At 40.5% G+C, this 22615-nt stretch overlaps 1 protein-coding gene across 1 annotated transcript; it reads left to right on the top strand.

Annotated features, from left to right (window-relative positions):
- Positions 1-348: 348 nt before the first annotated feature.
- timp2a (TIMP metallopeptidase inhibitor 2a) lies at positions 349-20237 on the top strand. The gene is made up of 5 exons (XM_075458273.1): positions 349-753; positions 12801-12901; positions 12999-13107; positions 16447-16571; positions 18280-20237. Exons 1-5 carry the CDS (start codon positions 624-626, stop codon positions 18475-18477), a joined length of 663 nt encoding a protein of 220 aa, XP_075314388.1. The 5' UTR covers positions 349-623; the 3' UTR covers positions 18478-20237.
- The last annotated feature ends 2378 nt before the right edge of the window (positions 20238-22615 follow it).

Below are 22615 nucleotides of genomic sequence, written 5' to 3'. Positions count from 1 at the left end.
CACATGCAAATTGGATTTCATGTAATCAAACATGCATCGATTTGTATAAATGTCCAATTGGCGAAATGGATTAATATCAACAAACACCTAAATGTGTTTTTTTATCTATTTCTTTTCATCGGTCTAAAATAAGAGGTTTTTAAAGTATAGTGTAAGGACATATCCTCACTGTCTTGCTCTCAAACTTAAGATAAACACAACCTATGTGTGATTTATTGAAATGTGACATTGCAACAATTTACAGAATGAGAACGCATCGGGGACGTTTTGCCCTCCAGGTGACGCGGCAGCGCCCTCTGCCGGCTCAGCCCTAACTGTCGGGGGGAGGAGTCGCACAGGGCAGCTTTATAAAACCCCCTCGATCCCTGAAATAAAAACAGTCCAGACAGACAGACAACTACTGACAACGGCCAGGGCGTCTCTTGGGAGGGCTCTCATCACACCTTGTGAACTCACCGTCATCCCGGAGCTGAGCGGGCACACTGTCCGACTGTTGTTGACGTCTGTGTCGGTTAAAAAAAAAGGCGGAGGAAGGACGCAGCCGCTGGATCTACATTGCAACGCATCTGCGTAGCACAAACAGGAGCGGAGAGGCTGAAAACGTCGCATAAGTGTTTACCAAAATGCCGTTTTTCGTGAACGGCATCCTTTGCACGCTCGCGCTGCTGGTCCTGTGGCGGGCGGAGGAGCTCGCGGAAGCATGCAGCTGCGCTCCGGTACATCCGCAACAGGCGTTCTGCAACGCCGACATAGGTGAGTACAGAACTGGGGACTGTTTGTTGTTGTTGTTGTTTATCCGGCCCTTGTCGCTGCAAGCTCCCGTACAGCTGATTGGAGCTGCAGCGGAGCTTTGCAGCCGCTCAGCCCGCCTCTGTAGTGAGTATGGGGTGGGGGGGGGGTTCACAGAGGCTGGTGGAAACCACTGGAAAGTCGGACGGTGTTGGGGGGTGTTGCTCCACAAGGGCCAAGGCCATGGACCAGACAGTTTGCACCGCATTCAGGCTGCACGATTGCAGACATACGCAGATCAGTCATATTTTGTCATTTAAAAAAAAAAAAAATGTTTTGCCAACCACAGACTTTTACCTCTTTTAGGAAATAATTTTGGAAATAAAAGGAAAAGAAAATAGGGATTAACACAAATGCATCCTAATTTTGAAGAAATGTAAACTTGATATCAATTTCAATAACAATAGAAGAGTTTGAACTGCATCTGCTACACTTAATGATGAGTTTATGTGGCACATTTCCCCTCTGGTTTCATTTAACTCTCAAGTGTATGTGCACTATGTTAGTGTGAGTCAGCCTGAAATATAGGAGGAAGTCTGTGACCATCACTGCAGATCTTAAGCTTCATCCTCAGCAGATCAGGGACAAAGCAGCGTCGCCTGGCTTTTGCTGGGCAACGTGGCACCAGAGAGGAGAAGGGACAAGCGATGGAGAGAGTACGAAGAGGAGGGGGTTGAATCTCAACCACCAAATATGTCACACCACAAGCTTTCCTCCCTTTTTTTTTTTTTTTTGGAAAAAAAATCCATTCCTGTCCAGTTTCTTCCTGCTTGAGGTGGTGCTGGGTGGAATTATAGGAATGTTTCTGGGGTTTTCCCAACTTTGCTCCGATGCAGTGCAGGGACACACACCCTCGCACACACTTTCACAACCCATATAGACATCTGAAGCCCTGCCGACATGCGTGGTAGACTCACACAATGGCTACACGACATCTGGCTGTCAGTCCAGGGTGTGTTTTAGAGGAAAAGGCAATAAAAGTGCTAGTGCAAGTTAAAATATGCATGGTATCCTCAAGAATGAAAAAGTCAAAGACAACACTGCCATGGCTCCAACTTTTCTTCCTGCTTCTGGCTCTAATCAAACACACGTTTCTACAAGTGAGTGCATCTTTGCAATTTCATATTGTAAAAAGACATCTATTTTCAGGTGTGACTCAGTCTGTTGCTGAGCTGGCAGCTATTAGAGACAGGATGTCTCAAGGGAGAGGTATAAAGGTGTGCTCGTGTTGTTTTTAAAGGGTGCATGAGTCAGAAAAGGTTTTTCAGCCCTCGCAGACGGGAAGCTCACGCTAATGGCTGTGCAGACCGCTAAACAGCAGTGATGGCCAGTGTCACTGCTGGGTCATGATTGTAGGGCCGGGTCATAAAGCCTCATGTGAAAACCACAATATGCAAACAGAAGCATTCGTATAATACACAGCAGAGGAAGAGGTGGATAGGTGAGGTTTAGATGTAAAGAGCAAAAAAATCAGAAGAGCACTGGCTGAAATGTGCTTATAGTAAACAGCAACGTCACGTTGTGGTCTGACAGTTTGAGATTTGTTTTGGTGGGATGGACTCCTATTCTTCTACTTGACCCAACGTGTGTGTGTCATCATCTGTTAATCATTCAAAGCGACGCTCAATGTCAGACCACAAGCCGTAAGAGTCACGCAGTGTCATGCACCCACCCCACAATCACACAAGCAGTATACATGTACAGAGACAAACATCCTCTTTTCAAATAGATCTGTTGGCCACAAAGGGGAACTTCCCCACTGCCCTGCCCGGTCAACTATCTTCAGGCTGGTTGGCTGTCTGAAAGACTAGAGTCATCGTGTTGTCTGCAGAGAAGCAGCAGTGGACACAAAGTGCACAACAGTACTTGTATACAACTTGATTTATGGAAGTACAAGTTTCCAGGCTTTCTTAAAGGTCCAATGTGTAAACTTTCCTCAACCTACTAGCTGAAATGCAGTTTAATATTCACAACCATTTTCCCATTCCAGTCAAAAGAAATTGTATCTTCATTACCTTAAAACCATCAATTTTTAATAATTTTTTTTTTTTTATAAATGCTGTGGACCACTCACCCTCCACCTTGTTGCAACAGTTACCCAAATGGGACAAAACAGTGACTCTAGCGCCGCCACCTTTGTTTTCCCTACACCCCTGAAAAGGGCGAGTAAACGGCTATATATGTAGTTGGCTGCAGTTCGCTGCTTATTCCACTAGTTGTCACCACATTTTACACATGGGTTTTGATACAAATTAGAAGGAAATCAGAGAGTAACCCTTAGATGCAAAAGTTAATTTTCAATTTTCAAATAAATCCTACTGTGTCTTGGTGGATATTTGCAAGAGGCCTGGGCTGATATTAGTAACTTTCAGGAACTTTATCATAATTCTTAAAAAGTGGTGCAAGTACAGCTTCTTTTCTGTGCCTGTACTGCAGGAAATGAGTTGGATCATGAGGACTTTTTTTTAGCTTATACCTCTTCCAGAGCAAAAGTTGTGTTCTTGTGCCGATGGGTCCAGGCCTTAAGTTGCGCGGAGCACTGGCACTTGCCGTTACTCAAGAAAAGAGGATGTAATAATGGAGAAATGTTGATTGTGTAAACAGCCGCCTTAAAAAAAAAAAACACAGACGAACATTGAAATACAGGCATCCTTTTATATTTGAGCTAATAAGCTGTTAGCAGTCAGTTACTTTCTGCATCGTGAAAATAACCTGTGTCCTGAAATGCGCTTCGCTCAAAAGAATCCATTGATCAGTGTTTGAAAATAGAAAAATCAAAACTTTATACCAGCCAGTATATACTCAGAATACTCATACAAGATTTATAACCACGTGCACCAATGCCAGACATTTTTTATTTGAAGAAAAACCACTGAAAAAAGATTTTTGTCATAAATCTTGGCCAATTAACAGAAAACTTCATTTGTTGTTTACTGTATTCATGTAAATCATTATTCAAATGAATTGACTACTGCTTGTTGTAATTCGCACAGAGAATTATTACCCGGCTCTTTGCAGCCGTTTTATCGTCTTTCAGCACGTTTACTCGGTATCTCACTGTTTTTGACTCGCATTCTCCCTGTTCTTATTTGGTTGTGTTCAGAAAATTCAAAAATAAAAAGTTCAAAAGTAGTGGCACACGACCTGTTTAGCACCACACATCAGTTAACAACTAGCTGGTGCACATAGCATAGCAGTTAGCAGACAAAAAGGCAGACATTTGGAGTCCAAAAACAGAGCTGAAAAGAGATGTTGGACTTTGACTGATGTAAATAAAATCAGTTTGTCAGTATGTTTACCAAAGTGAAAGGTTGTTATATATCAATGGTTTACAGCTTGTTTTTCTCTCTCACATAAAACTGACCTTCCAACTTACTGTGGTGGATTGGGTTTGTTATGGAAGTTCTTTTAAGTCATACATCTGCATACCTTTTCATATCAAGTTGGAAACAAAAAGCTCTGTCCTTGCATGATTAGTGCTTTTTGATATCAAAATGACCAGACAACCTAAAAAAAGAAGTAATTCCAGGTTTGTAAAAAAATTATAATACCAAATGTCCTTATCTAGGGGTCACTAGGGGTGCACAATCTGATGTCATGCATGATTCTACTCCACTTTGAAGAAGCAAAAGAAGAATTTGTCGCCAGAGAGTTACGACTCCTCTTTTGATGTATTGCACATCTTGGAAATACAACTTCAAAACAAACTCAGACAGTTGATCCATGATTTAAAACAAATTAAATTCCTCAATAATCAAAATAACTGTAAGGTGCAGCCCTGATGACAAACAAAGTCATAAGCTGAACCGATTGAGAAGAAAACAGATGAACAAATGTGCTCCAAAGGCCTGTGATAGTTGCTGATACGATGCTGCAGATGCACTGATTTCTTCTCATTTGCTGGATTCAGTTTTTGAATTTTACCCACACTAACATCCACTATCACAGAGACCTCACAGGGAAAACCAGAGCTTTCATACAGATGTTGCCAGAGGTTCTGAAAGCTGACTGAATTGTGTTTGAGGGCGGTTTGTCTCCGTTCAAATGACAGGTTAAACTGGAGGCCCACATACGTCTGGGGCTGAACAAACCACACCAAGAAAGTGAGGGATGATTTTGTGGGCACTGGAGTATGAAAAAAGGACTGGATAGTCATGATGTGGATTGAATGGGGGGCACTTAGGATGTGGTGTGTGTGTTCATATGGTGTTTGCATGGAAAACATTGCGTAGTGCAACTGATACTCATGGATAAGTCATTAAGCGTCACCCTGGTCGGGAGCATAGGGGAGCAGTAGAAATGTGGGTCAGCTGGTGGTTTGGGGTGGGGGGCTCCTGGCTGCTGATTGACTGCTGCTGATCAGACGACTTCGGGACCAACCTGCGGCGAAATTCGACCGCCTGCAGGGCCCCGGGCGGTCGTGCTGTTTTAGCATCATGCTGTGTAGTCTGCCGCCTCCGCAACACGCTGTTTAGACTGCACAGGATGATCTGCTCCGGCTTTATTGCGAGGGGGGTCGAGAAGTAAACATGTCTGCAACACAGAGGTAGACAGATAAGCTCTCAGAGTAGCAATCTATTGTGAATAACAGGGTAATTTCCTCTGAGTGCTGCGTCCTGCTGCTGATTCTTTGTTCATTAGTTTATGGCTCAGAATGAGGTCAGGAAATGAGAGCGGAAAAACTGTGAGGAATGCAGGAGAGAGCGCCCGCCAGGTATACCGCTGTGTATGTGTTTATGTGTGTACTCTGGCTGCCGCAGCTGCACATTTGCATAAGCATCAGCATGCAGCTAAAGTAGGAGTTTGCTTGTGAAAAACCTGATTTGTCTGAGTCACTGTTTAATTACTTGACTGGAGAAGATTGGCCCTTGCATATTTCCATCACTAAACCAACAAGTCCTCTTACCTTTTATATCCTTGTACATGTATTTAATCAAAAATTTAAGCTTTCATATCCTAAATATAGAATCTGTCTGATTTCAGTCTTAAGTTTAGCTCTCAAGCACAGCTTTTATTGGAATTTACCTTGTTAGTGTTTTATTACCAGGGGGCAACATAAAAAAGTGGAAGTACAAGAGTGATATGTTTCCACTGTATTCAGAGCCAGGTGTTGCTGTAAAACAGTGTTTAGAGTTGCCCCAAACGGCCACCAATCTTGTTGGTAGAGCGAAGAAAGCGTTTTCTTTTATATATGTACAGGGCTGTCCGTGTTTTTTTTTACAGCTTCAGGAAGACTTTCAACAAATGCATTTGTTTTCGTGCATGAAAAGTAATGAGAAACAAGGGGGATTCAAGACCAAGTCCAGGAGACTTAATTCTTTTGCTGTTTTAAAAAGGAGTGAAAATGATTGGAAATTCAGGTTGATCAGCAATGGTTCAAAATCACACAAACATCCCAACCTTAGTGTGGGAGGTGGAAAGCTCACAGTCAGTTTGATATCTATGGTAAAAGTAGGAGAAGACCAATATTTTTCACCTTCTAAAACAACACAAACCTATAAAATGTCTTACTGGTCCGACTGAATGCTGTAGTGGGACTTTTAGCTCTGCGTCACTTCTCCATACCTGGAAAAACGAACGGGGTCTGCTTTGCAACCTGGAGCAGGTATCTGTGAGCCGTTCTGCTGTTGAGAGTGCATTGACAAATTTCTAAAAAAAAAAAACTGTCTAATGCGGCATAAAACTCCACATTATACCTCAAGCTTGAACTGCTATAACATTTTTGTGGTTTGAGTTGTTTTAGATCGCGAAAGGTTCGCTCTTCTCATGGTCCTCAGGTGAGGAGCATTTAGCTTGGATCATCTGTCAAGATTTTCTTCTGGTTGTCCAAACTGAGAGCGCTCTGACTGCTGTTTACAGCAGGTAAGACACTGACTATGCAGAAGAACTTCATGCAGCCCCAGCTTAAAATGGATAAATCAATAAATTGAGAACAGTAAGTGCATATGCAAAGGCGAACAGGTCAGAGCAGCTTTTCTTCCAAAATCAGCAAGTGCACTACAGCTGCTTCACAGATTCAAACTTAATGGATCAATAAGTCAGATGTGAATACATTAAAACTCAAACCTTCCAACCACAATTAAGAATACAAAAGGCTACGTGGTAATTTTCACCACAACGCACTGTTGTTCAAGCTGGATAATAACGTTGTTCTCTGTGTGCAGCTGGCAGACGAGTGCAAAGGGATCGCCTGCAGCAAGTGGAACATCGTCAAATGCAAGCAGCAGTTATCGCAAATGTTAAATTAGACTTTATCCATAAGAAAAAGTTTATTATGAGCATATAAATGAGGCCGAATTTTCCAGAAGAAAAGTTTTTGTATATTATATGTTATATTATATATGTTCTATTTTAGAAGAAAAAAAAACAACACAAAAACACTAATAGATAAATGTAATCAGCCAAAATCAGAATAGCTGGATATGAAAAATCAGATATCAGAATTAGTAAAAAAAATTACAGCCACAGCATTTCTGAAAAACATCAGACAAAACCCCTGAAAAACAATCCAACAGCTTCACTCCTGCACTGCCTGATCTGTCAACTTGCCAACTAAGACCCAATCCTAATTTCTTCCCCTTAGCCTCCCAAAACTCCGTTTGAAGGTCTGGATGACCACTACTCCTTCATCCCTAAAAGTCATAGAGCATTTTACATCTGCAAAATGGAGGGGTAGGGTCAAGGGGAAGGTTTGGCCTACATAGCCAACAGAGTGTTTATTACACTAAAACCGGCTGCTGACTGCAGCCACACAGAAAACTGAGAGTGAACCAAAGACGTAAAGTTGTCCAAACAGGCTGAAAGCTGCTAAAACACTCAAATCTGCACTAGGTTGTGCAGATTCAGTCGAGATTGAACTTGGTTTGGTATTAATAGCAACTCCTATCACATTATGATTTGTCAGTTTGAAAGTATTTATCAGAGCAGCTCGGGTTAGTTTTCATGCAGACTTTCACAAGAATTTGTGACTTTAACCTGCAGGCCAAAAATTTAGCACAAGAGCTATTTAACACAGGTATCATTTATGTTAGAGTACGGATATTATTTTGGCTGTCAGCTACCAACAAACAAACAATGATGATTATGCAGTGCTTCCAAATACCTATCAATTACTCCCAGCTCCCAAGGAATTGATTTTGTATTTTATTGCAAAAGTTTTAGTTTGTTGGCAAACACCCTTTTAACATTCTTGACAATTCATGGACTAAACAATCAATCAGCAGTCAGATGTTAGTCAGGTCTGCAGAGTAGCATTTGCCTTATATCAGCATGAGAAGTGAAAAAAGCTGGAGAACCAGAGAAGTTATTAACTCTGGGAGCTATGAACCCCCATATTTGTGTCTGTTCCAAGCCATAAACTGAACCCAAGGGTATAAGAGCACCAGCTGCCGTCTGTGTGTGTGTTTATCTGTGTGTGTGTTTATCTATGTGTGTGTGTGTGTGTGTGTGTGTGTGTGTGTGTGTGTGTTTATCTGTGTGTGTGCTTATCTGTGTGTGTGCTTGTCCTCTGTTTCTGATTTTTTTTTTTTTTTTTTTTTTTTTTTTTTTTTCTTAAATGCGTCTTTTTTTTTTTCTTTTCCCCTTGTATTGCTCATATTTTCCATTCTGAATAAATGCCCTAAGCATAGCTGAAGCTTGAAGTCAGTCAGGCCATTAAAACACACTACACACACACAGTGAGAAACACACCTCTGGCTAACTTCTTCTCTGTCTGTCAGCTTTCAAGTCATATTCTTAATCTTTAATTCTCAAACTGGGATGGTTTCCTGGTCGTGTTTTGAAGGTTTATGTTGCAGGCCAAGTCCGTTTGTGTGTCTGGCCCTCGTGAAGTTTCCGGAAACCTCCAGTTGGGTTTTCACTCACTATGGCTACCGTAGATGCAGAAGCTCGTTGTTGTGGTGCATGCACCAGACTTTAGGCAGTTTTGGGAGGTTGTTTGGCTTCTGTTATTAATCTGAGATGAGAATCAGAGGTTTGGATGAAGATTTAGAGGATGATGTGTAAATTGCAACACATTAATATCAGTGGCAGGGACATTTATGAGCTGATATGGGTGTCGGCATCATCATTTCTGTGGGCCCGATTAAAATGCTGTTCCGAAGTTTTCCAACTAGAACAGGGTCATTTTTAAAAGCGTCTGCTTTTAGTGCTTCTGAAGTTGTGGATTGTTGTAGACTTTTTTGTGTTGCCCTCCGTTTGCTGTAGTTTTTGACTACACTGGGTCTGTGATAAACTGCGTGTAAGACCTGGAAATAATGTAAAACTAACATTAAAGTAGACTTTTGACTTGATAAGTTACAGAGAAAATTTAAAAACAACAAAGTTTTTTTGCAAAGTTCTGTACAAAAGATAGACGGATGGGTAAAAAACACAGCAGTATAAAGAATATATCGCAAAAAGTCCTACAAGTTCCCAAGAAAGTATAAGGACCGACCCAATTATCTAATTAAGTCATGAAAACAAACTATATCTTATCTTATTATCCCCTTTGAATCAAATAGAAATGAAGGTGCTGGTATTACTGTTTAAGAATAATTAACTGACTAATAAACTATTAAAGTAGATGCTTATTAATTTCATTTTGACCAGCTAATAGGTGAATCTGCTCATTTGTGCGACAAATTAACTAACTGGTAGAATAATCAGGAGTTGTTTTGATGATCAGTTGATCATCTCTGTTTTCCAACATCGCTGTTAAACATTCTCTGTTCGTTTCCCCCAATGTGAGAATTTGCTGATTTTCTTTGTTTCACATGTCAGCAAACTGAATATCTTGATCGGCTAAAACTTTGTCCGCTTTCTGGAGATTTCAACGCCCTATATGAATGACTTTTTCAGCAGAATTGAACAGCTTTCTGTCTCGGGTGTCTGAGCACCCTGAGTGTCTTTTTTTTTTTTTTTAATAGCACTGCAGCGTTTTATAAGTCATGAGTTTGTGTATACCTGAATGAGAAGAGGATGGGAGGCATGAGAGCATGTGAAATGTGTCCTTGGTGGAAGTTCATGCTCAATGCATAACAGTTGGCAGCCATTTGGGAGATGTTATCTCCACCTGATGCATACAGGCTGTGAGCAGGGTTGTCCATCATCTGATGTTATCAGATTCCTTGGCTAAGACAACAAATCTGTTGGTTTTGAGTCGTGTGGCTTGCCGGTTATATTCAACATAAAACCAAAACGATCCCACACAGATGATTTTGTATTCTTTATTTACAGCAAACTCTTTTATGATCAATGAAAATGATGAGTATGGACTTGGTCTGGGATAGCCTCCCCTCCTGTCTGCCCACTCTCGCTGCCACAAATGCACACTCGTAAAAATGTGAAACATGCAAAAGAACACTTAATTGTAACCAAGTAATGTAGTGGGCAGGTTATTTCACCATAAAAGCAACACAAGAGAATTTTGTGAATCTTAAAACTTTGTGCTTCTGAGTAGATTTAAGTACACTGACCTTTTCTTGTGCACATTCCCCAGCCTAAAACTGCCCGAGCACCCGGGGCCTGAAATACCGCAGTTTATGATTTTGGTTTCCAGCCCCTTGCCACACTATTTTCCTTTAGCGTTGCTTAGCATTTTTGTGGGCGTTTGATGGTGTCTTTGTTGTCTCTCAAACATGTAAAAGAATTCAGGTGTATTGCTGTGAATTTGCATGTGCTCGCACGGAAATTCGTTTTTATGACGGTGTGGTGTTGCATCGCACAACTGCAGGGGGAGCCAAAGAACAAAAACAAACGATGCCAAATTTTCTTGTTACTTTAAAGAAGAGATTATGCTTTTTTTTTTTTCCCCATAAGTTGAGCCAATTTCCTGGGGTCTTCATAAATTTTCTTTGACAGGCTTTGGTCAAAATATAACAGAAATATAGTTCAACATCCCCTTTTTTAGCTAAGGCAAGGCAAGTTTATTGTAGAGCACAATTCGTACACAAGGCAATTCAAAGTGCTTTACAGCTACATAAAATCACAAGAAAGCAAATAAAAACATTCCAAAAAAAATCATTTCATCACCAAAAAATTAATTAATTAAATTAAAAGCAAAGAGTGCAGATAAAATACTTTCAGGTGTCATGCACAGCTAAATAGAACTGTTTTCAGCCTGGATTTAAACATTGTCAGAGTTGAGGCCTGTCTCACATCTTCTGGAAGACTGTTCCAGATGTTAGGGGCATAAAACTGAAACGCAGCCTCACCTTGTTTAGTCCTGACTCTGGGCACCAGCAGGAGACCCCTCCGATCAAAGTTGGTTGATATGGCTCTAACATGTCGGAAAAATACTTTGGCACAAGACCATGAAGAGACTTGTACACAAGCAGAGCTGTTTTAAAGTCTATTCTCTGAGCGACAGGAAGCGAGTGCAGAGACCTGAGCACTGGACTAATGTGGTCGTATTTCCTGGTTCTAGTCAGGACTCGAGCAGCAGCGTTCTGGATGTACTGCAGCTGTCTTACAGCCCGTTTAGAGCCCAGTGAGCAGGCCGTTACAACAGTTTAACCTGCTGGAGACAAACGCATGGATCAGTCTCTCTAAGTCTGGTTTAGACACTATTCCTTTGATTCTGGCAATGTTTTTTAGATGGTAAAAAGCTGCTGATGTTACAGATTTAATGAGGCTGTTAAAGTTCAGGTCTGAGTCCAATATTACCCCGAGATTTCTAACTTGATAGTTAGGTTTTAGAGAGAGAGTCTCAAGGTGACTGATAACACTTTCTCTTTGTTTCTGTGGGCCACAGACAATGATTTCAGTTTTGTCTGAGTTTAGCTGGAGGAAATTGTTTTGCATCCACACACTGATCTGTTCGATGCAGCGACACAATGTATCTACAGGCCCGTGTTCTCCTGCCATCAGTGACACGTAGATCTGAGTGTCATCTGCATAGTTGTGGTAGGACACATTATAGCTGCGTATTAGCTGGCCTAGTGGAAGCATGTACAGATTGAACAATACGGGTCCCAGGATTGACCCCTGGGGAACCCCACAGGTCATAGCTATTTGGTCTGAGACACAGTTACCAATTTCAACAAAATAAAGTCTTTACACCTCAATTCAGAGCAGCCAGTTTTTTTTTGGGGGGGGGGGGGGGGGTTAGAAACAATCGACTCCATCCATCCCTCGGTTCTGTTGGGTGTGCCTTATTTGAGATCTTTCCTACAGCTTTGAGCTAACATGCAAACATGAATATGGACACAAGTTACAAACAAAAACCCTGGAAGCACATTGTTACATTATGAGACGGCGTGCAGTAAATAGCCCGAGAGAGTGGAAGACACATTGATTGATAGTTCCATCTTCTGTGTCTGCAGTTTGGCCACAGACTGTTGGTTTTGTCATGTGTTTAACTGGACCACACTGGGAAAATGCAGCACCGCAGATAGAAACAGTCAAGTAACATAACCGGTCAAAATCACATTGTGACATAGTGGCTCCATTTACCGCATGCTTCACCGTCCGTCCATTCCTCTGTGTTTTCATTTTTTAAAGGCAAATGTTGAGTGCTTTTGCTTATATTGGCAGCATTTCACCAATGATTACAAGACTATTTATGTAGTGGCGGGCTCTGGTGCGGTGTACTGATGCTGTATTCAATAACAAATGGGAAATCAGAATTTACAACTTCAAAAGAAGGGCCAGAATCAGCTCCTATGTCAGATTGGCTCCACAACATCAGTGATCCTTGTTCCTCCTTAAAGCTTCTCTCCTGATTCTCTCTGTTGCTGCTGCTATTTGTAGCATCATGTTAATAAAGCTGCAGTGTTTAACAGATTTACCAGGAAGTTCACACATTAAGATTTCCTATGTTGAATATCTTTATGAATGTTCTTTGGTTTTTGACTGTTGATGGTGAAAATGTGACCCTTGACAGTGATAAACTTGATTGGGGAAAAAAAAAAAAAAGTTTATTTGGAGATGATATTAGTGTTTGTATTATTAGTAGTATAAGTATAGTATTTGTTTGCTGCAGCCTTGGATCTGACAGCATGCTTCTGTGCTTTTTTTTTTTTTTTTACCAGTGATTCGAGCAAAGGTGGTGGGAGAAAGAGAGGTGGATTCTGGGAATGATGTCTACGGGAACCCCATCAAAAGGATCCAATATGATGTTAAACAGATAAAGGTAAGAAAGTCCTCCAAATGCCTAAAGATGCTTTTTTGTTTTTAGAACGGCTTGACACTTATACTTTGACACTTTGTGTTTTTTTGGTTTTTTTTAGATGTTCAAGGGGCCTAACCAGGACATCGAGGCCATCTTCACTGCTCCAGTGTCTGCTGTCTGTGGTGTTACCCTGGATGTCACCGGCAAAAAGGAGTACTTGATCTCAGGTTGGTGATCTCAGATCTACACACGTTGTACAACCATTCTGCCACAGATAAAAGCCAACGATCATCAAAATGGTGATTTTTATAAAATAAGGATGGGAATAATCACTATCTATGAGAATAGATTTGAAGAAGTACAGCTTTTCGTAGCTTAAATGCAAAAAACAAGCTAACCATGAACTCGAATTGGAAAATAATCAATGTAATACTCTGGAGATTAAAGGAGCAGAGTATAAACAGCTGTGTTCCTTTAACATCCAGTTACTTTTTCTAGAACGGGTAAACCGTGACTGTTTTCATTTTTGTGAGGATAACAGATGCAAAAACACCAAGTGAAAGAGTAGAAAAGCAGACAGACAGACAGACAGAAAGATAGGATAGCGACAGGAATTCACAAACAGATAATAAGATATAGACATGCAGGTGTGTGCAGCCAGGCAGACGAGCATGTGAGTGGATAAAGACTGGCGGGCATGTTGGAGGCGTAACTGTTTATGTTATTATGGGTAATGATACACTGCTGACTAAACCCTGTGGAGACTGGGAGGGACATTGTCTGTTGTGGCACAGCTCAAGCTCCCCAGACATTTCGTGCCTGAGTGGCTGGTTCACATCCACATAACAATGTCCTTCTTCAGGATTTGTAAACTCAAAGCAGCTAAAACCATTATTTTATATTGCTTAAACGCGACTGGTTTAAAGCGAGAACGCTCGCTCGTACTAACAGAAAATAACAACCTCAGTGCCCCTCAGCTTTACAGAACAGCCGAGTCAGCCCGCTGTTTACTGAACTAAATGCAAGGTTATCGTTTTTGTTTCACTGTCACTCCTTTTGTTTTGTTGTTTTTAGCGACTGCAGACAGCTGATTTTACATATTTTAAAAGCACTAAAGTGTCACTTGCTCTGCTCCAAACGGCAAAAAACGCTGTTGTTGAGTTGCTGGTGAACATAGTAGAGCAGTTAGCAACTAGGAAGTTAGGTTTTCCTTATGGTCTGAGAAAAGGATTGAAGATAACATACGTAAGTCTTGTCCTGCAAGATTTCCTTCAAAGTATTCAAGGTTTTCTGCTTAGCTTGGCCTCGTATTTAAGGAGGACTTTAAAATGAGATAAACTGTTGCATAAATATTTAGCAAAAAAATATAGAGATAATTAAGAAGGTTTTCTGACCATTACCGCAGCCCCTACGAGATTTGGGCTGGATCCGATTCCCATTACAGCTCTCTCGTGTCAGTCATATAAGAACTTTGCTATTTATAGCAACAAGATGCAGCAGCAATGAAGAAAGGTGCCGAACTATTAGCATTTAAAGGGCTAGCTTGACGCCACAATTACAGAGCAATATTAGTGTCTTTAGCTTACTAAATTACATGCAAGAAAAAGCAAGCATTAAACAAATGGTAAAAAGTAAGTATGATGTAAACCGATCACAGAACATTTGACACAAAGAAACACAGAATCAACATTCAATCAAAGTCGAGTTAGTTTGTGATCATGAAAATAGAATAAGCAATCTTGTTTTCTTATTGGCCACAATTATTGCCTCCCATCTCATATTTAGGTATAAAACCTGCAATGTTTTGTGGAACTGGCCTCAAATGTTTACCTCAGGCTTTAGAGTAAAAGTAAAGTGATACTTGGATCGATCTTTACGTGTGGACAAAGATACTTTTTATTATCTTCAAATGGCCAAAAACAAAGAAATGAATTAAGCTGTCTGCAGATTTGAACCAAAAGTTGATATTCTCTTAAATGTTGTTCGAGCTGTTGATCAATTAATAATAATAATTAATAGTCTTATACCTGTACTTTAACAATTAGATTACAACCAGTAACTTTTTGTTAATTGCGTCTATCTATCTGCACTGTTCAGGTTTGTTTTGGTTGTCATGTTGACCTTCATGTCACTTTGTTGATTAGGAGGTTATAGCAGCGGTCACATAGAAAGATGATAAGGTGATCATGTTTAATCTTGAACGCTCCAAAAATCATGCAGCGACTCCTCTGCATGACCTGCTGCAGCACCAAGAGTTTTTACGCCAGAGTTTGTGAGGTGCCCTGCTGGGCAAAATTTGAGTGAGCTTTAAGTCTGACTCAGTTGGAGTGCCATCACCATGGCAACCTTAATTGAAAGTAGCAAGACACAGGTGACAGCTGTTGAGCAATTGCCACTTTAATGCTGGCACCTACTTTTTCTTCCATATTTATATTCATTCACTGTAAATGAGGTTTTATTGCAGTAATTCAGAAGGTGAATTAGGTGAATTTTAGTGAAGTTTTTGGGAATCTGTACCCCTCCCTCCAGAAAAGCCCTGTCCTCTCTGATTGGTCAGCTACAGTGGCCTGAGCAGGGACCACCTACCATTAAGCATCATCTCTGTTTAATTTGAAACCTTTGGGGAAGCATTTTAAAATTCGTAAACGCCCCTGAGTGCTGAATTTAAATGACTCCATTAAGATTAACTACTCTGTTGTCATTGTTCAGTCAGATGCTTTTGTGTTGTACAGGATACATAATTTATAAACACTTGCACATCTTATTTGAATTCATGGGGACTTTAAAGAGACCTTTGTTTCTAGTAATTACTTGGTGAACCTTAAGGTTTCTATGAAATAGACACACATGAGTGGTTACCAGCTCGACCAGTTAAATGTTGAAGTATTCCTTTGATGTTTGCATATTAAGTGAGGATGTTGTTGTGAATTAAAGCAGCACAGGCATCAGATTGAGACACTGTGGTGAGTAGAGGAGACACAGAGGATCATGATGTCATTCATGCTCTGGTTTCTCCATCACAGACAGAGATGTACCCGCAAGCTTTCGCCCCTAATTACATGGAGTTGTAAGAGGAGGAACTGCTGAAGCCAGCGTTTCCTCTCTCAGACTTGAGCGGTGGGAAAGAAAGTTAACTTTGTGCTGAGCAGGGCACATTTTGAAAGGATTTGTCTTCTCTTTAGGTTGAAGGGTCAACCGTTGGAAGAGCTACAGTGAAATGTGAGTCAGTCCCGTCTGCTGGGACACCGTGTAAAGACTTCAACGTGTTGAGAGTTGCTTTGCAGACAGATAGTGGTAGAGAAGACAGGGCACAGCCTCAGCAGATCTGTAAACTCAGCTTGAAATATCACCTTGTTTTGACTAGTACCTCTCATGTGGGACACACAGACTCAAGCGCATTGCAAGGACGAGGTGTAAACAGATTTTATCAGGTGTACCCTTGAATCTGTTATCAATTGTTTGACCAGCTGGAACATTTATATTGATGCATCCGGGGTTGTTTTGTCTGAGTTTTTTTATCACATGTATCATTTTGAAACTGCACATTGCTGCTCGTCCTTTTCCAGGCAAGGCCGAGACAGGTGGGCGAATGCACGTGACCCTGTGTGATTACATCATGCTCTGGGACTCCTTGAGCGCCACCCAGAAGAAGAGCCTCAGCCAGCGCTACCAGATGGGCTGTGACTGCAAGGTAAGGCAGCCGAGGGCCATCTGTGTATGCTGTTCAGCTCCCACAGTAGAACAAAAAAGCTGCAGCAGCTATTTGCTCTCTGCGGAGTAAATCCAGACACAACAGACAAAGTGAGACGAGACTACACAACAAACACCATAGTTGCCACTTGGGATTAATCACTGCTAAATGTTCTTGATTTTACTCTTCAATATTTGCAGAGTAAAGCAAAAACACTATTAAATATTTGTGAGCTTTTAATCGATGGATTATAATGGAGAGAGTGAAGTTACCAGTCCCCCCCCCCCCATACTGTAAATTAACTATGGCTCAAGCCACGGTGAAATCCCTCTCAGTTTATGAAATGCTATTTTGGCCCCTTCAAGTTTTAGTTGAAGCCGTGGCATCTTGTTTTCGTGGTAACTTCTAAGGGAAGGATCTGATCTTCCACATCCATTGCACAGCCCTCTTCTGTCACTGTTTGCACCAGACTGTAAACAGTTGGGCCTTTTAACATTGAGGTCAGTGGAGATGGACTCGGTCCCAAATGGCTACTCAAGAAACCGCAGTTTTTAGGCATTTCCTTGTTGGTGAATAGGGGGATCCTGCTGCATCTGAGGCCACGGTTTCAGGACCATCACTTATTGCAACAGCTACTTTGGAAATGTACGAATTAGCAGGAGTAAAATAATCTTACAGCAATCAGATGGTGAGTACTTGTGAATTAGGTTTTGTTGATGTTAAAATCAACTATGGTATCTTTAATTCTACAGCAAACTTAATGTTAGCCACCAGTTGTATGAGTAGACCTCAGCTTATTCAGGATAAACTACTTTCTTTTCTGTTTAACTTGAAAGAGTCCAATAAAGCATAGTGCTGGTCTTAACTACTGTATTATTATGGCCTTTCTTAACAAGCTGACACATTTTTCGGGAGGTCTTAATGTAATGTCTGTGACATGCTTTGGTCAAAATAACACAGAGTCAATACAGCAACTCATTTTTATGCATTAATTTACACCTCTGTGTAAGCAGATGATTTTACAGGATGGAGCGAACCACTGGACTCCACTCTGCTCCTCACTGCCTCAAGGTCTGCCTCTTTTGAGATGTTCTGTACTCGGTAACCTTTGAAACAATTATTCAATATGAAAGAGCATATAGTAAATAGCCTGTGAGCTCAGACCACAAACCAAACTGATAGATAAAGATTGAACAAGTCTGTCAAGTCTTTTTCTAATTGTACTGACATGAACTTTAATGTACGAAGTGAGGCCTGTGGAGTCTGAGATGTAGCCCTTGGGGTTTTTGTGCAGCACTACATGGTCTGATCTTGGGGTGAACTTGCTGGGATGTCTTGGCAATTATGTTGAATGTTTTCAACTTGTGAATAATATTTTACACAGTAGAACGATTTACGAGACTAAAAAATATTAGGAAGTGACATGGCTGCAACCTAACCTCATAGTTCCTATGGAAACAGTGAGCTGTTTTTTTTTTTTGTTTGTTTTGTTTTAAACACACTGCTTCTGCATTTTGTCTTATTTTTCATTATATGAATAATGACACAGTGTAACATCTCATGTATTGTTTTTTTTTTTTAATGTGATGTCATTCTTACCTAATTTAAAGACCTGGTTATTTGTATTGTTTCTTTGTGTCTGAAGTGAGACCTATTCTTAACCGTCGGTACATCTCTGGAACATTGTTTTGTGTGTTTTATTCTGCAGATTGTGCGCTGTCCCTTTCTGCCATGCGAGATCTCTGCTCCTGAGGAGTGTCTGTGGACTGACCTGATGATCGAGAAGCAGGTGCACGGACGCCAGGCCAACCACTACGCCTGCGTCAAGAGGGCAGACGGCTCCTGCTCCTGGTACCGTGGCGTCGCACCGCCCAAGAAAGAGTTTCTGGATGCCGAGGACCCTTAATCACACGGCACATGTGACTTCCCGCTGCACAGCCTGATGGAGATAAATGTAAACAACTCAAATGAAAATCAAAGAATTCAACATCGGGCAAAGTGATTTTAAAAAAAGAAAAATATCTATAAAAGGCAAAGCTAATGTGACCAAAATTACGTGCTGGTCTGAAATCGTCTTTTAGCCTATCGTTCGTGGGGCTCAAAGGTTGTTCTCGGATGCAGTATTTCTGTAAAAACATAAAAAAGCATCATGAGACATAGACTGGTCGAGTGATGATGTAACTTCCTCCTGAGGCTGGCGTCAGGAGGTTATAAATTCTCGGTGAGACGGAGTACTTCCTGCCCCACAAAGCTCTTTAACAACTCTGCTCCCCATCGATCAATCTCACAGTCATTCCTTATCCATCATGTTTCTACTTTTATTACCTCATTCTTCATTTTATTCCAAAGCAAATTTCCAAGTTGCCTTTTTTTTTTTTAAATGATTGTTTCCCCTCTTAGTTACGCTTTCCTCATTTCATCTGCTTAGCCGCTGATGACATCAAACGCCCACGACATGCTTTCTTTAAAAAGAACATGAATCATCTCGCATTGCTGATGATATTCTCTGGTTTTGTTTGGTGAAAATATTTTCTTGTAGGGATTTTTAACTGAAGCTTGTGACTACCACAGGCCTCACTGGACCAGTCTATGCTGCGTGAAGACGAGCGCTCTAAATTAGATAAATAAAACTCCTCTTCACTGCCCTGCAGTCCAATCAGTAACGCATCCCTCACTCTTCCTCCTTCTTTCTCCTTCAAACCCTCTCCATGTTATGTAGCTGTACAGTACCTATGCATATACTTTTGTTGTTACTTGATGATTATTATTTACTGCATTAGAACTAGATTTGCACTTTTTGAGGATGAGTTTCAGTAAAGACAAGAGCCTGAACACTCTGATGTGACAGTTATCATTCGCCAAGACCGACAGATCCACCTCAGGTGCAGATTTCATCTATTTTGAGTGCTTTGGTGATCCATATTCACAAACGCGAGCTGATTCTTTCTGTATTAGTCATAAAACATAAGGCAATATTTGCAGTGAAAGGAGAAAAAAAAACAGTTGATGTGTGAGAGGTTTCAAGATAAAGGATCTTTTTGCAGATTTTATGTGTGAAAGGGAAACAAGAAGAGCTTGTGGGATGATATTTCAGTGTCTTTGTATTATCTGTTGATTGTAAATGCAAACAGCAGTTTCATGACATTCTCGCAAATGGTTCATTTCACGAGTAACACGGTCTTAACGCGCTTAATGTTAGCTTTGACTCGTCTTTCAAGTTATTAATGAAAGCTTTATCGCTGTACTAGAAAGCAAGTTATTCAATCAAGGTTTACAGTGCTGTTTTATACACCTCAAGCTACATTAACTAAAAAAAAAAAAGTATATATATAATGGAGTATTAGAGGCATAATTTAAAAGTAAACTCTTTCCAGTTTCCTTTACTTTGTATTTTTTTCAGTGTTATTATTATACCTGTCATGATTTTTGTGCGTTTTCGCTGTCTTTGTCCACAATGTTTTTAGCTTTGCTGTCGAGAGGGTCCTCTTGCGCTGGAGTAACGTGAGAGTGAGAGCGATTAGTCCTTTTCAGAGAGGTGTAGAGAAACGAGACATGGGTACCTTGTGTGAATAGAGGACTGTGCATGTGTTTGATGCTTTGTGTAAGTCCGGACGAAGGACAAAATATTCAGTATTATCAAATAAAAAAACCACACGTTTGAAAGAGTGTGCACTGCCTGTGGGTCGTCATTTCAGCTCTTGTTTTGTCATTTTCCAGTTTTTCTCAGTTTATTTATTAACTGTATGGATTGAAATGTGTCTTTTGAAAAGAGAGTATCTCACCCACTTTTGGATTAATTGACAGAGAATTCGGTGCAGAGTTAGTATATACTATATATATACATATTAGTGCATACAGCTCTTTTTGTATCATCACCCACCAACAGGCCAACATTCCTAAGCTCTATACTTTCTTCATATTATCCCTTTCCTCTTTTTTTTATCATTATCTGTACAGATAAATGAGGCAGAGCCATTTGGGATTAACTCTTGTTTGGTCCAAACGTCTTTATAATGCAAAATATAGCTGATTTTGGGAAACACTATGCTGAATAAGTTAATAAAATGAGGTACGCTCAGGTGACCTCAGGTTCATTATGTTTTTCTTGATCGTCTCTGGAATGTTTCTACCTGTAGATTGGAGTCTTGTGGTGAATTAAATTTTCTGGCCATGAAATGGAAAGCCACAAACCTGTCTTATGTAAAGTCATAAAGCCAAACCATAAAAGGACATGTCTGCAGAGCTCATGAGAAGGATTGTGTTGCAGCACAGATCTCTGGAGGTCTACAAATTAGTTCTGCTGCATTGAAGCGGTTCCCCAAAGCAAAGAGGCCTTGCTTAAGACAACCAGGACTCTTCTTATACAGCTGGTCAGCCAAACTGAGCAAAAGGAAAAGGACTTCGGTTACCGTATGAGTGTGTACTCAATAACAATAATAATGATAATATTAATAGTTACAATCGATGTTCGGATCACTATCCGCCCGCGACAAAATATTCAGTTAAACAAAATTGAATCTTGTTGCATAAATTAATACTTTGTTAGTGTTGATATGAGTAAACTTGACAGAGCTTGGTCATTAAAAAAACTGATGTAAGATTAGGGCTGGGTCTGACATTCAGCCTTAGTCACTAAGTTGAATCAACACATTGCTTAATGCTAAAATAAAGCCTTGTAGGAAATCTTGTAGGAATTTGTTCCATGTTTTTTTTTTCAGTGTTCCTTCAACTATTTACTGCTTTAACTTTAGAACAGTAACGTACATTTTTGTAACACCATAATTAACGTTGGATTTATTTTACTCGATATGTAACTCCCCAAAAAATACTTCATCAGGACATGTTGCAACATAACAATACATGGCAAATTGAAGTACTACTCTTCTTTTATAGATACTATAAAGGTACTATAGGGAGACCCTATAAAAAAGGCTAAAAAATTAGGGAAAAATTAGAGAGTCGTTAACGAGATTGATAAAAAGAAAAAGAAAATGATAATGCAGCTGGGAGCTTGTCATATAACCACAATCGCATGGGTGAAAATCACCCAACGTTAGTGTTCTGGGGTTACATGCTCATTTTATGTACAACCAACATGAAAGAATCCTTTAACAAACCTAAACTCAATTCATTTATTTTCTGCAGGCATATTTACATTTAGTTAATAAAACATGAGCCTTTTCTAAAGCAGAAACTTCCAGAAAGGAAAATCATTACTGCAGAAATCCGGGCTTTATGGCAGAGAATGTGACATACTTTGTTACCTTGTTGTGTCCGGAGCAAAAACTACGCAACACTGTACCTGCCCAATATCATCACAATAGAGAGGTACGATGTTGGCAGTATTATGCTGTGAGGGTCTTTTTTTTTCGTTGCCAGAACTCGTTCAGAGAACTCGGGGCTTCAGACTGGGTCAAAGGTTCACCCTACCACAGAAAAAGACCCGACACAAACAGCCAAGAGACTGGAGTAGCTGAGGGAGAAGTGACTGTTCAATCACAACCTTCATTTGAACCCGATCTGAAAGCTGCTGAAGAATCCAGAAAACTTCTGTCCACCCGCAGTCCTCACACAGAGCTTCAGAGGATCTGAGTGAGAAAAAAAATCCCCAAAACTACCCTCGATATTGTTTTTCTTTTATCAATTCAGTTCTGAATCCTGTGTATCTCCATACAAAATAACCAAAAGAGAAAACTAAATGCATTCAGAGTAAATAAAAATGGACTGCTCCAAAGATGGAGAAAGAGATTTATGCAACCGAGTGCAAGATTTAACCTCCAGAAGTTTGTTGTATTGGTATGTTAGGCAGTCACTCTTGGCCTTCATTTGGCTGCCGTTAATTTCCCAGTGAGGGACGCACTTCAGAGCATAACAGTAATCTGTTCTGAGAGAAGGGCAAGTAAATGTGGTAATCGACTCAGCTCGGAAAATATTTGAGAAATGCGCAGGCAGAGCCCAGATTTGGTGGGTTTGTCATCTTTTTTTCATTCTCTACTTAGTAATTTCAAACAGGATTGTTGTAATTGTCGTGTGTCAGAGGGGAT

Source organism: Odontesthes bonariensis, chromosome 23, assembly GCF_027942865.1.
Source record: "Odontesthes bonariensis isolate fOdoBon6 chromosome 23, fOdoBon6.hap1, whole genome shotgun sequence".
In the NCBI taxonomy this organism is placed as follows: domain Eukaryota; kingdom Metazoa; phylum Chordata; class Actinopteri; order Atheriniformes; family Atherinopsidae; genus Odontesthes; species Odontesthes bonariensis.
The sequence above is the reverse complement of the archived record's forward strand: the minus strand, read 5'-3'. Positions and strand labels throughout refer to the sequence as shown.

What these genes read in the sequence shown, in the direction of transcription:
- timp2a (XM_075458273.1), top strand. Translation starts at nt 624, where the DNA reads ATGCCGTTTTTCGTGAACGGCATCCTTTGCACGCTCGCGCTGCTGGTC. An exon ending in GTTCTGCAACGCCGACATAG is followed by an intron (nt 754 to 12,800) that starts GTGAGTACAGAA and finishes TTTTTTTACCAG; the next exon opens with TGATTCGAGCAAAGGTGGTG. An exon ending in AAAGGAGTACTTGATCTCAG is followed by an intron (nt 13,108 to 16,446) that starts GTTGGTGATCTC and finishes GTCCTTTTCCAG; the next exon opens with GCAAGGCCGAGACAGGTGGG.